The sequence below is a fragment of the Aphelocoma coerulescens genome, chromosome 4 (genome assembly GCF_041296385.1).
Source record: "Aphelocoma coerulescens isolate FSJ_1873_10779 chromosome 4, UR_Acoe_1.0, whole genome shotgun sequence".
Lineage (NCBI taxonomy): Eukaryota > Metazoa > Chordata > Aves > Passeriformes > Corvidae > Aphelocoma > Aphelocoma coerulescens.
The window spans coordinates 36342700-36357298 of record NC_091017.1 but is presented as its reverse complement, the minus strand read 5'-3'; the positions used below and the strand labels follow the sequence as shown (position 1 = coordinate 36357298).

General features: G+C 38.1%; 1 protein-coding gene across 6 annotated transcripts in view; it reads right to left on the bottom strand.

Moving 5' to 3' along the window:
* The window catches only part of RAPGEF2 (Rap guanine nucleotide exchange factor 2), a 185304-nt gene that overhangs the window by 4969 nt on the left and 165736 nt on the right, over nucleotides 1–14599 (bottom strand). For 4 of the 6 annotated variants that reach the window (XM_069013589.1, XM_069013590.1, XM_069013593.1 and 1 more), the window contains 10 exons: nucleotides 12926–13166; nucleotides 12299–12682; nucleotides 10507–10718; nucleotides 10303–10426; nucleotides 9662–9685; nucleotides 8398–8621; nucleotides 7379–7564; nucleotides 5479–5631; nucleotides 3214–3439; nucleotides 1055–1614 (listed from right to left, as the gene is read on the bottom strand). In XM_069013589.1, the coding sequence (XP_068869690.1) occupies nucleotides 1055–1614; nucleotides 3214–3439; nucleotides 5479–5631; nucleotides 7379–7564; nucleotides 8398–8621; nucleotides 9662–9685; nucleotides 10303–10426; nucleotides 10507–10718; nucleotides 12299–12682; nucleotides 12926–13166 (2334 nt within the window). The remainder of the gene's footprint in view (nucleotides 1–1054; nucleotides 1615–3213; nucleotides 3440–5478; nucleotides 5632–7378; nucleotides 7565–8397; nucleotides 8622–9661; nucleotides 9686–10302; nucleotides 10427–10506; nucleotides 10719–12298; nucleotides 12683–12925; nucleotides 13167–14599) is intronic. The other 2 variants (XM_069013592.1, XM_069013591.1) reach the window with 2 other exon arrangements.

The following is a 14599-nucleotide window of genomic DNA, read 5'->3' as shown; positions in this document are numbered from 1 at the left end:
TTTCATGTTCTTTCAAGTCTCTAAAAATGTAGGGGCAAGCAGTGCCCTGAGAGGCAAGTTTGGAAGCACACCTGTTACACGTTCTGGAGGAAACCAAGGGTATCAAAGAGTAAAATTAGAGATTGGCATGAATCTGTACAGCTTCTTCCCCTTCATAGTCCAGGGATTTAGATCTGCACCCAAGCTTTGAGGCAAAAGACCACTGCTAAGCAATATATTTGGGCAGAAAATGGAAAAGCAGTTTATCACAGTGGTCTCAGCATGACCTCAATCTGGCAGACATTCAGCTGTGTCAGCAAAAAATGGCTTTTAGGTGGTTCTTCATATTAATTTAACAAAAGGTAAAGTGAGGGGGAATTAAAGGAAGAAAAGAGGCAAAAATGCAGAGGTATTGGATGGCCCACAGACTGGGATGCATGGAAGGAACAATATGATAAAAATGTTAAGCTCTGCCAAAGACACCTTCATACTAATTTATATATTATCTGATCTTTCCATTATTGAATGCATAGACATGTATTTCAGCTCTAACTTCTTTGAAACCTCTTCACTTTCTGCAGAAACATTTCAGTTGGTATTTAAGCACAAAGGGATCCCATTTTCAGAAGTAAGGAATATTCACAATTATCAGACAAGTCATACAAAGGTATAAAGTAAAACACTTCTATAAAAATCAGGCCACATTTGTTAAGATTTCTAAATATAGCCTATGGAGCCTTACTGTGATGAGAAATTCACATTTCAGAACAGACATCTAACTACATCAACCTCTCAAAATACTGTCCGGCAGTTGAGCTAGGTTTTTGATGTATGGCAGGCTTTCTTAAAACACAAAGGCACTGCCAGAACTGAGAATCAACAATACATGATATTTTCCTGAGCAATAAACACACAGTTAAAGGGAAAAATTTAAGAGAGACTACAATATGTTCAGTTTTGCTTTAAAAATTAAAAAAAAAAAAAAAATCAAACCATACAAAAGAAATGCAGAACAATATGAAAAAACTTAAGCAAATGAATTAAAACACTTCATGATAAACGAAACTTAACTTACCAACAAGGCCCTTTGTACTACTTGATGCTGCTGCTGTGTGAGTGGGCACAGGAGCTGGCTTTGTCTCTTCTGCTGGTACAGATGTTATGCTATTGGTTTCAGCTTCAATCGAAACATCCTTCCCACCCCTCCGCTTTATGGTACCTGTATCACCCTCGGAGTCCTCTCCCCAGTATCCTGTGGAAGATGCCCAACTTGCTCTGGACTGTGCTTGATCAAGGCCCTCCCTGCCTTGACTTTGCCTGCCATACTTTGTGCCATGGTCAGGGAACATCAGCTGGTCCATGTGGCCGCCTGAGGCCCACAGTCCTGCCCCATCGCCTGAACTATCAAAGTGAGCATGTCCAAAAGGTAGAGTCTCCCAGCTTCTCTGGTGCTGGATTGTCTGGATGTTATCATGAGAACCACTCGAACAAGAAGTCCAGCTCCCACGGCCGCTGTCAGCTGCGTCGAGCGAAGCTCTGTCCCCCTGGTCCTGTGACAGCTCTTCTGTACTAGGAGAAGAAAGCACAGTTGCTCCAGCATACAGGCCTCTGGTCTCTGACAGCGGTGCATATGAGCTGGATACACAATGATGAGGGGGACAAAAAATCCAGTGTTGGAATTGGAAATCATGAACAAGACACACAAAGAGTTCAACAATCAAAGAAAAACAAAACATGGTGGTGGGTTGGATTAGGTAACCTTTATGACATTTTAAAGGTCCCTTTCCACCCAAACCATTCTTTGATTCTATGATTGAAGGTTTTGATGCACTTTATATTGCATTAATGGATAATTCAGTTTTGAGAATATAACACTTTTCTTTCAAGTACATCCTCAATAAAACAAAAACAAACACAAACAAACAAACCTGGATAGGTAACTTGCTGAAGCCTTTCATTTCAGCAGAGTAATTTCAAAAGGTAAAATCTTAACTTTGCAAAAGCCCTTTCAGACAGGCAAACCACACTGACACATACAGGGAAAGAGGCTTATCCTACTGCTTTTCCAGCCATGCTAAGCAAATGGTTCAAAAGCTAGAAAGACAATTTAGCAGGAGCTGGCTGATATTCAGGTTTAGATTTCAGCTTTTCAGATTTTTTTCCTGCTTAGGAAACTGTGAAAGCTAACTTTCCAACATTTCCTGCAAATGGAAATGTATTTTAACCTTATTTTTGGAAACACATGCTACTTCGTAGAGCAAGTATGTTTTCTGTAGCCTTTCAACGATTAAGTGAGCCTGACACGATCCCTTACACAGCAGCAGAGAAAACTGACTAAGTGTCACTTTTGCTCAGCAGATATCCAGGCTCCTGGGACTTGTTCTTCCAGGGCACCTTCCTATGCAGACTGGAACCCTCCTCTTCCAAATATTTAAGACATCTGATTAAAGAGTTTGCATAGCCTGTGATTCCCAAAGCTCAAGTACAGCAGTTTTGGAACAGGTCTGCCATTCACAGACCCTGCAGGATTAAAACCCCAGAAACCATTCAGACGACTGAAGCATCCAAATAACAGCTCCAAAAAAAACCCCAGTAAGTGGAGACAAAACAGGAGCCAGAGCTCCAATTATTTTCACACCAAGGCTCACTGCTAGAGATTCTGAGAACTCCTCACAGCACTAGCTTCCCTACCATTACAGAAGTTAATTACCTAGAAAATTACTAGAAAACCAGCAGCATAATGTGAATTTTAGCTTCCAATTATTGTTGACTAGAAGAGATATTTGGGGGTAAAATATTTTGGAGTTAGACAAATACGCACTTTTCCATGAAGCAGACTGGAAAATTGCTAGCTATTTCTGTTCTCAGTTTGATCACTGAATAATTGTATGAATATCTCATCTAATTCAGTTAATTTCCCATGGAGAAAGCAGGCTAGGGTACTAGTCTGCCACAAAGTGGATAACCTACAGCACCACTGAAATGCTCAGATGGTAACGTCTAGTGAGGTTAAGGCCTTACTGCTGTAGACCTCACCACGCACTCAGGAGTGCAAAACCTTTTCTTGGCAGGAACGGAGCATTATCACAAAATGCAACACTGAAGCAGCAGTTTTTTAAGAGCAGAGGAGAACAAAAATTTGATAGATACATGGGAATTTACATGGACAAATATACATGCCACACAGACATTATATGAAAGTACAATATAAATAAGCACAAATAAAATTCTTACCCTAAGCTGTATTGATCTGGTTCAATCATGATTCTTCTATCGATCCTTCCCACACCAAGATTTGTCTCCACGATGCTGACAGAATGCCTCTGTCTCCTCTCATCATGCAGGGAGACTGGCATAGAGTCAAAAGAGGAATTGCTGACAATACTAGATCTAGAAGAAATTTCACTGTGACCAGAATCGGAAAAGTTATCCACGGTGCTGCTTGGAGCCAAAGTGTAGCCTGCAAAGGGAACATCACGTTAATCAGACTCTCCAAGATACCTGCTCAGTTCTCATCAGGCAGCTGGCCATACTGCAATAAAACTGGCAATGAAACAAAGCTACAATTACATTTACACAGCACTGCAAAAGATAAAGATACACAGCAAAACTGTGACACTGTCTTTGGTATCTTAATCAGAGGTTTAGGATTGTGGGAACATGTACTACTCATTTGCAAACCGACTGCTCTCCTTCCTTCTACTCCACCCTCCTCCCCTAAATTTTTATCAAATTCATCATCTTACTTGTATCCTCACATTATTAAATGTTACTTCTCAAAATCTGCCTGTGCATAAACACTGTGTCCAAGACTGGAAGGAAAGAGATGCTCTGGTTGGGATTACTGCTTGAAGTAATCCCAGAGACTCCCTCACAGTGCTTCTGTTCTGCAAAATTACACTTCAGAGATGAAGAGATACATGAAGCCCAGATGCCTGGGCTGACTGCTTAGTACATATCTTGTCTGAGAGAAGGGCAAGTTTTCAAGTTTTCTTTGTGACACTTGGCTAGCTAATTAATTCCAAATTCCATATTACCAGAATTATGGTGAAATTTGGAGGTAGACAGCACTGACACAGCCAGACTCAGATAAAATCTGCAAACCATGTCACAGAAGCAAATTCAGCTTTTGTTTCAGTCTTAAACAAATTGTGCTGAATGTTCTTGCCAGCTAAGTTAAAGATCATTAAACAACACATCCACAAATCACCGCAGGTTTCATTTTTTGCTTTCACTCTACTCATAAGTGTCAAAATTACTTCAACTGATCTACCCCAATTCACTTGCTGAGAACATGGAATTAATGTTGTCATTTTTATCTGAAAGAACGTATCATTAGCTTCATGTAACCATCAAACCAAGGATTTTTTTTTTAATCATGTTTATGATTTGCTTTTAGCAAAAATAAAATGCTTTTCACACTGAGTCAAGTACAGAATTCTAATTCCTTTTTCAAAAAATGTATAGGCCTGATCATATTTATATAAGCTCACTCTTTGCTAATGTAGTATTTGGGAGAATTAATGATGACAGCTTACAAGGACTCAAGATGATATATCCTCTACATATTCTCCTCCTCCATTTGACCTTTGTAAATAACACTTCTGCAGAAGTCACTTCAACCCCAATGTATATTTTACCATAATGCTATATTATGTAACTGTTAAACTGAACTTTTATGCTATTCTGAAAAGATAGTAACTTACAAGTCACATGCAATACATCTAGGCTATCATACTTCCAAAGTGTCTTTTTTTGTTGTTTAAACTACAGGACAATGCCTCCATACTCTGTTTTGTCAATTCATAGCCAGAACTAACATGAAAACAAACAAACAAGTTTTTAAAAAATTCCTTTAAAGTCCTAATTTCATTTTAAAAAATAACTCTATGAAATCACTTATAAAGATCTTGGTCAAGAAAGCTCCGATGTATAATACCATTCCTCAAAAATTCGTACACATGGTTTAAATAATCAGGTTCCTACTAAAATATTCTGTAGTATAAAACATAAATTACAATATTAAATATTCTGATTTGAATTCCAAGTATCTTAAGCCTTTCTGTCATACATAGGTCACATCCCATTCAGATGCATGACACAGCAAATAATTCCTCTGATAGACTGGTGTGGTCAATGCTGTACAAAGATTTTAAGATTCAACCTGCACATCCTTTCACTGAAGGCAGGAAACACTGATCATAGGAATATATTTTGTCAGAAGCAGCTTCAGTGAGAGTGACCTACTGCATCAAACCCTGTATCATACCAGGCAATCTTTTCAGGATTTTGATAACCAGAGGCCTTTCAAGTCCCCTTGAAATCAGGTTCACAGCTACCTTTCATGTATCCCACTCTGCACTACATTTCCTGCCCTCTTGCTGACCACATGTGACAAAAATAAGGAGCAGCAGTATTGAGTGTCCAAATTCTCTCTCAGAAGCTTCCGAAGTCCACAAGCTTCAAGAAACAGGATGAGAAATGTTGAACATCTACTACCTTTCCTTGGAGAGCTCTGTGGTGAAGTAGGAGGAGAAGACAGCTGCGAAGATGCACTTGAGACAGCATCTTCAGATGCTTTCTTGTGACGATCCAAACTTCCTTCTTCCGATAATGAAAGGATTTTCTTTAAAGCTTGTGGGGAGTTAATGCCTTTAAGTAAGAATTAAAGTAGGCAGATGTAAAGTCCAGTATAAATACATCCTTATGTTTCAAAATGCATTTATAGATCAGACACTCCACATGAAGAAAAAGCTACATTTTTTTCCTGTATATTCCTGAGTTCCTGACAGCAGCTTAAATGAAGCAAAATGTTTAAACCTATTCCTGTTTAAAATACAGTGCTTTATTTCCACATATTAGTGCAGATGGTCTTTCATTCTGGCCACTTAAGATAAATACTTTGCCACAGAAAACACAATGAAGACTTGATGTTGCAGAATACTGCTAATACAATATACAATTGAGGATATGCATAGGAATGGTTACTGAGAAACTTGAACTAAAATTAGCTTAAATACAGACACACCCTCTCACTGGTTAGTGAAGATTTATATAGTAAGAATTCAAACTGCTCTCCTGTTTATTTTCTATTCAGAGTAGCCTAGAAGGTCAGGCTGAAGAAAGAAAGCTGGAAAGAAAATTAATAAGGATTAGGCTCACGAAACAAGGCCATCCTGCAGCTGCCTTTCTCTCTTTCATTTTTGAGAACTATCTCTGCACCAGCTTATTTTGGGAAACCAAAGAGTAAAAACATCCTGAAGATGATGTATGATGTAAAGATCTAGGGCATCAAGAATTGCTTTTCCCACATTCATCCATCTTTCTCTTCCCCTCCCCTCAAAAATCCACTCTGGGACAGCCTTATAAGCGAAGACAGAGTTTCTCCGACAGTTTTGCCAATGTTTGTGGTAGAGGTTATTTCCAAGCATTTGTGGACTTCATCTTTGATCTGTTGGATCACAATCCTGCTATCAATAATTTACAGCTGCCTGATCAGCATAACCTAGTCAGTTTTCAGAAACTTTGCCACTACGAGCAAAAAATGCAGTCTACAGAGCTTCAAAGTCCTTTTAAGATTAAAATTTAATGGTAAAGTCAACAAGATCTAGATGAATATTGAATTGTTTCTTGCTCATTTTGCTGCTTCTAATGCTTTGTTGCAGTCTTAGCAGTGCACAAGGAAAAACCAACATGAGTGAAATCAGAATTAAGCTCTTGTGCAATAACCATCATGCAAAAGGAAGGGCCAGTTATGCTACACATACTTACTAGGGATATTACCATACTTGTGATTTAAGGGGTTTGTTAACAATGCATACACATTTTGTACACATGTTGGGACAGATTTGGAAACCAGGGTAGAAAAAATTCCTACAGTCTGGTACCTTTCTGTGGAATATGGAAGCAGCAACATCTGAGTAACAACCATAAAAAAGCAGAAGGGAGTAGAAGCCAAAGGGACAACTGTCAACGTGAAAGTTCAGACCCACATTTCTAACAGGACTGCCAGCTTGAGCAGGCCTGAATATCACCTTAAAAATTCAACTTGTGAAGAGACACCAAAACTTCTGAGGCATCTCAAGAACTCCATGTCCCTAATTCCTCTAGAAAAGTTAAGGCAAGATCCCAGGGCAAACAGTGAGAAACATTTATTCCTTCCAGCTGCTACTAACAGGTAAATACTTATACTGATTAAATTGACAGGATGCTTTCCCTAAATTCCTTTCTTTCCATTTCTAGAGAAGAGAACTATGCCTAGACACTGCACGAACGGGCACAACCTGCATATCATACTACCAGAAATAAAAGTGTGAACTTTATCTGGTTAAAAATGTCTTCCTGACATAGGCAAACAAACTTCAGAATATTAAACCAAATTCTTCCCTGTTCCACCTACCAAATGGTGGGAGATCTTTGACTGGCACTTTCTTGCGAGAGGGATAAAGAGACACGGCTGGGACCTGCAATGCTTGGTTTACTTTATGCTGTTGCTGCTGCTGCACTTTCTGCTGGATGCCCGCCCGGGGAGCCACTGGTGACGTTTCAGATTTCCCAGATCGCTTGTCTCCTGTGTTCTTCGGCACTTTGAAAGAAAGGGGACAAAACAATGAATGACTACTAACTAAAAACATGGTGCTGTTTTAGTCTGAGCAGTGCAAAACCTTCTGATTAACAATTAAAAGGTGCTCAAATATTCATACAATTAATGCAGCATGGTATCTTTGGACAGAAAAGATGAAAAGGAAAAGACGGGGAGATTTAACACCATTTAAAAGATGCACATTACCAATGAATGTTTCCCTTCTCAAAATAAAGCTCTGATAAACAACCACTGTTACCAAAAGCATGGCCAGAGGTCATACTGGGCTATCATAAGGACTACAAGTGATTCAGAACAGACACATAATTACTAGTTTTCGCTACCCTGCAGCAAGGGAAGGGCACGGGATACAGCATTTCCTAAAATCAAAGCGAAATGGATATCCAGGATAAGATCCCACTCTTCTGCCGGAGGTACAGCCCTCTAGGTATCTCTGGAACACTTGGACATAAGAAAATCCCCTGCTCCCTCAGAACAACCATATCGCTATTCACACTAATCACCTCAGTACGTCAGAAATATAGAAAAATTTCTGACTCCTCCATACCCTTTGTACAGACAAATCTAAAAAAGCCATTATACACTTCCAGTGGGACATCATCTTAAAGCCTTACCACCTGTATAAATACTGGGTCTCTATCCTGTTAATCCACAAGATTATTTCCTTAGGAATCATAGGCGTTTAATACTTGAAAATGACTAGACAAATAATTTTCTACTTCATTGTCTAGTTACTGTTCCCAATTGCTTCATTGGACTAGAAACAGTTATATTGAACAGTTTTCTTGAAATCCACAACAAATGACAATGCTCACATGTGTTGGTGGCTGGCTCACACTGCAGAGAGAGTGTCTGGAGGCTCTCTTCATCCATTTCCAGATCCAAGTTTGAGAGATACTGCTTTACTTTCCGTGCCATCTGAGCATCTTCATAGAGCTTTTTAGCGTTAAGAAAGGAGCTGCGGCGGACCCGCTTTTTATGCCCCCCTGTTTGTGCAACATCCAGCACAGCTGCATTGGTACTGCCCTGGCTGAGAGACCTGGAGTGAAGGGGACAGGAGGGGGATAAAAGAGAGCAAAGGTATGACTTAGTCCAACATGGTATCACCTGATAAATGTGAAACGTGCAAAAGATTGCATGAATGTCAGTCTACGGTCAAAGCTTACATGCCTCATTCCAGTCAGTCAAACAGCTATAAAAGACAGAAAGATGAGGGCCAGGAAATCTTTTCACTTGGTTACAGGCACTATTTTAATGGCACAGATATTTTAACCTATTCTGCTCCAACGAGGCAGTAACACTTCACACATCTAGAAAAGCATTCAAGGTAGCTCTCTCACATAAGCCATCTACTGAGAGGACTGGAGCAATAGGAAAAGCTCATGCAGTAAGGCAATGCTGACAGAAGACTATAGCTGAGGTTCAAATTCAAATACATATAAAGGAGGCATTTTGAAAGCCTTCTGTGTTTTAAATCAGACTGTATACAAAATGGAGAGCTCAGTTTCACAGAATAGAATTTCTTTGTAACTTGCAAGACTGAAGACACTTTTGTTAAATAAAATGATCAGCTAGTTCACAATGAAATAAATGTCATGCACATTTCAATGTATGTATACCTATATGAAAGCTATGCATTGGTCCTGAATTGTTAAGGGAAAAATGATGGCTAATTGTAATATGAAGTAAGTTAGTCGAGCAGATACTGTAAGTTTTAACTTTTGTATTTGATTGTGATAATTGCTTAATAGGTATAAGGAAATTAACAGCTATTTTCAGCTGTTGCAACCTTGTCATTTTGTAATTTCTCTTTGACTGAAAGTCACTTCCTTTAGCAACTTAAATTGGAGGTGGGGGAGAACACCCCACTTCTACTTACGACCACTTAAAAATAATTTACAGCTTCTGTGTTTTAATCTCAAATCAAAAGCACTCCTAGATTAAAATGTATTGTCAGTAAAAAAGGGTTAACAAAAGAAAAAATGTCAAAGCACCAGAAAATTAAAGGTAGCAAGTAGGAAACAATGCAAATGGTAAAGGAAGAATGAATGTCTGTGTTTGTTGTCTCCAACCACTTACCCCAAACTCCTCCATTTCTTCTTCCTGCAAGTGAGAGCCAGGAAGAATAAAGCATGGGTTTAAGAAGAGACAGAGAAAGATCACAAGCTCAGAAAGAAAAAGACCAGACCTCAGGACAAGCAGTTCTGGAAGCCCACAGACATTAAAAAGAACCTTGTCTCAGGCATACAACCAGATATTACAAACTCTTCTAGCTCAAATTAAGAAAAAAGAGTATGCAATAAGCTTGTCAAATATGAAGCCGAAGAGCATTCACTCCATGTTTTCTAACATGAGTAGCTGACACTGCTTCAGATACATTACTACTTCTACTAAACCAAAATTATAAGGCTGGCACCCATCAATGTTCCAGTAGAGTAATAGGTATGTTTTCAAGACAGTTTCTCTCCCTCCCTCCCACTGATAGAATCTCATTTTTATGAAGTAACTATCAACTATGGAATAGTAAGAAATATTTTAGAATATATCAGTAACCACAAATTGTAATTTTTTCTCCAGTTTTGGACCACCACATCATGCTGGCAAATTGCTAACACAAAAAATTCATACTTCTCCAATAGAAGGGGCACATAAAAGCCCCTCTTGCTGACACCTAGCCTTCTCCCAGCTGGGGAAAGCTCTGCTTGGTACAACACACTTACCTTGTTCTAAACATTAGAGCAGGATCCATGTTCACAGACGCCATGCGACCCACATGGCGTATCTCCTTCGCAATCATCCGCAGCTTCTCAAAATTCACCAGGCCCTCCACTTTAGAATCATTTCCTACAACCAACAACATCAGTGATTAGGCAGGAAAGTTACTTTTCCTTAGCTAGCAAAAGATGATGTACTTCTGTTTTTACCTTCGTGAAGGAATGTAAGGTCTTTTTTGATGACAGGAAACAGGGGGATTATAGGGGGCTGTAAGTTTTGGCTGTTAAGGACATTACGATATTTCGCCATATTCCTAGATGGATCAAACAAGTCCTGCAGATCCTGAAACAGTTTTTCATACTTGCTTGGAAGCTTTTCCCAAGTAGTTCGAAGCCTTGCAACTGGTGCCAAATTCAGGCCACTTGAAACAAAAAAAAAGTGCAAAAAAAGTTGAAGAACAAGAGGAAGAAATCAAAAATCCTAGAATAGACCATGCTAAATTTTGTATGGTAGAAATACCATGCAGTCAGAATATCTTGACACAACAATGTCAATAAAGTAACAGAAATTTAAAAACTTCTTTTTGCCAGTATGTATTGCAGAATAGTTAAGATCATTTTTATGAAAGCTATAAAAACTGGAGATATCTACACAATGTAACCATAAACAGATAAAAGTTACACTTGGATGAGTAATTAAACCTTACAGAAACTATGTATTTGTTACTTTAGAACCACGTCTGAGTTTGATAAGAGTATCATAATCTAAGTACCTCAGGATCAGCACTTACACTTCCAGGTTAACAAACTGGTGGAAAAACCATCTTCCACCTACATGAGGATGGTTCAGGGGGTTACAGCACATTAACCCACCTTCTTTCTGCAATAATCCATCTGACTTTGTTCTTTCTAGATAAAATTTTGTAACAGTCTCTATACCCGAGGTTAGTCTCAAGCTTGTAGCTGGTACAAACCCCATTTTTTCCCTGTAATGACATTGCCTGTCTTGCTGTTAACTTCTACCTGTGGGAAACTCTGCTACCTAGAATCTTTCCTTCACTCAAGTTTTTCCTAGCAGACAGGCTGCTTTTAGTTCTCATTGAGACTGGTTGAAATAGTTGAACAAAATCTCAATATTTTGATGTCTCAGAGATGCTGACTGATCATCAGCATGGATCCTTGACTTTGGAACTTGCCCCGTTTGCTGAATAGTATTCAAACCTACTCATCTTCAGGAAAAGTGTCACATTCAATCTGTTGACTGAATGTCAAGACAGTAATGACAAGAGCTTGTGTCAAAGACAGTGATAACATTGTCAGTTTAATGCAAGTTACTCAAGCTTTTTCATAATAGACAGTATAGGGGGATTGTTTGTTTTTGTTTGGGTTTTTAAAAATGTATATAAATATAGGCATTAGAGTTTTTTCTCTTCCTTCTCATTCCAAACCTAAGAATAGTTTTCTGAGATTTTCAGTACATTTTAAAATTCTTATTAAAAGATCTTTATTTACAGACTATTATGGTATCACAGTCTGTTATTGATTATTATCAGAGTTCCATGCAAGAAACTGCTGATACAAAAAAAAACAAAGGCAACATATCATGGCAGAATTCAAGACACTGGGCAGTATGTATAAAAATAATCTGCTTTGGGGGAATCAACATGTTCATTTGCTACAATTGTGTGGTTTTCCTGTATATACCTGCTGGTTTTTTTGGTCTCTGTCTTTAAATAACTGCAGTAGTTTCTCTAGTGCCATGTTGACCTTGCCACACTATCTTGAGCAGTAAGTACATAACAGAAGCATTCCAAATAATATTTCACCAAACATTTCAGATTATAGAAAACTTCAGAATGCAGAAAATTCCCTCCTTAGCAGATTGCTAAGTGTTGATGTTAGCAGTATTAACTGATTTGCTCTATTAATTACATTTTTTTTTAGACTAACATAAGTAAGACTTTGCTTTTTATCTAGAAATAAAATTATTAGTGGGTAATACCTAATAATGGCAAACATCGAGTTGAAGTTCTTGCATTCTCTGCAGTGTAGTGCTATCTTAATGAAATGCTTAATGATCTTCATCCTTTTCAGCTGGTTGGTTTCTCTTAGAATCTCAGAAGCCACCCAGAATGTTTCTTGATTTATCACCTCTTCAAACCTCTTTAGATTAGTACAGCCTGTTTTTGACTTGAGTTTAAACAAGTCATCTATGTATTCTGTGGGTTCAATATTACGGAACAGCTCAAAGTTTCTCATGGAGAGTTGGGTAGCCACCTCAACAGTACTGAGCTGTAGGAGGGAAATTTGGCTTTCCCTTAGTAATTCTTGAGCATCTTCATCTGAACAAAGAGTTTCTGTTTCCATGTTGTTCTTCAGGTAATACCTGTAAAAAAAAATTCAAGAAAAGACACTAGATACAATACACCTGATTAGTGCTGAAAGTTACAGCAACGATCCAATTGGAATCTGAGAACAAAATGAACTTCACCAGGCCTCGGTATTAATGAGAAGTTGCATAAGCAGCAATGTGTTGCAAAGAAACAGAACATAAATAATTAACACTCCTTTTACAAGATTTTGACTTAATAAAGTGGCACCAGCAGCTTTAGCTCAGTCTCCATCTTACCTGCCACTCAGCTGTATCCTGTCAGCAAGCTTGGATAGCTGGTCAGGAAGCCTCCTTTGCTTGATGACACCCTCAGGTGTGACAGAGACTTCGCACAGTGAATATGCATCAGGGGTTGCAGTGAGAGCAAATTCCCTGATGGCCTGGATGACCACTTCCTTTGCTGTTGTGTCCTTACTGATCATTATGTAGCGGCTCTGCTGGTCTGCCTTGAAAACCCGCAGAACTTGGTCTGGTAAGTCTGGAAAAAAATTACATGCAAATTATGCACTTTAGTAAGCAAAGAAAAGTAAAAACTTAATGGTGTAAGAACAAGCAAGTCACACTGAGTTTAATTAGTGTTATCAGTTTTTACTTCAGTAAAAGCTAGTTCTATTAACATCCAAGAAAAGAAGTTAGTTAGACTATAGATGGAGCAAGCCACAAAAATATGTTAACATTTTCAAAGTTTGGACAGACAAACTAATGAGCAATCTGATTTTCACAGTTGTTGAGTCCTGAAAAATTCTGTTTCAGTCTGAGAAAAATCCAGGACATTAAACAATACTATCCTATACAATGACATGTAAGAAGTTTAAGCAAATAGGTGATAAGAGTGTCAAGCTCCTTAAGGGTAATTCGAAGAAAAGAGATTCATTTACCTAACTCTGACACTCAACCATAGTGCCCCACACAAAGGGAGGGCACATAATGTAAGTGGCTAGGAAGATGCCTGTGTAATAGCCAGCGTGCATGTGTACACAACTGAAGTGCAACAGTATTCATGCACCCAGGTATTCAATTATCAAAAATACTCAGTCATCGATACATTTAGATCGTAGTAATAAATCAGCCAATAACAGACTGGAAACTTTGCTCTTTATTTCTCTGTGCCAGTATTTTAGTAATTAAGAACTAAAGCAGCAGAGGTGAAAAAAACCTTCACAAATATTCAAGTTCTAAATATATTCCTGTTTCAAGTGACTGATGACACCAAACTTACAGTGAACTGTTTTTTAGGAATTCTGGAAAACTACCAGACTAACACTCGCTTTGATATTTCCATAAGCTATATGGAGATACCAAATCCATACATATTTTCTTATTTCCACGCATATATTGAAATCCAGACCCACTGATCAACTGAATTTTGGTTGTTATCACTGTATTATTAGAAAAAAACCAAAAAAGATAAATGAAATTATACAGCTATCCACCCACTGGGTTTTTTAACATCAGGTATTTTTAACTGACAAGTATTTCAATTAATTTAATTTCTTCCCTCTGTTGCAAATAAGTGTTTCTAGTTTTGTGAGTCATGACATCTAGCAATTTTTCTTTGTTTTTTCTCAAAAATAATTATTTTTTTAAACCAAATAGCAATAAAATATATAATAATAGAAAGCCTTCTAAATGAAGGCTTCTGAAATTGCTATCATAAAAAATACTAAAAAAACAGCTGCCAAATGAAAACATTCACTTTGATACAACTACAGGTTTTTTGACAAGACCTGAATGTGCATAACGTGTATTCCATTTACTACAGAAAGATCTATTCAGCAGCAAAAATCTTGTAACAAAAGAACAAAACTTAACACCTCCCCACTGCTCGTGCATGTTTCCAAAATAACAATTTGGAAAGCATTAAGATAAATCTCTCTCATATGAGTGCATTTACATGCCACAAAGGCTTTT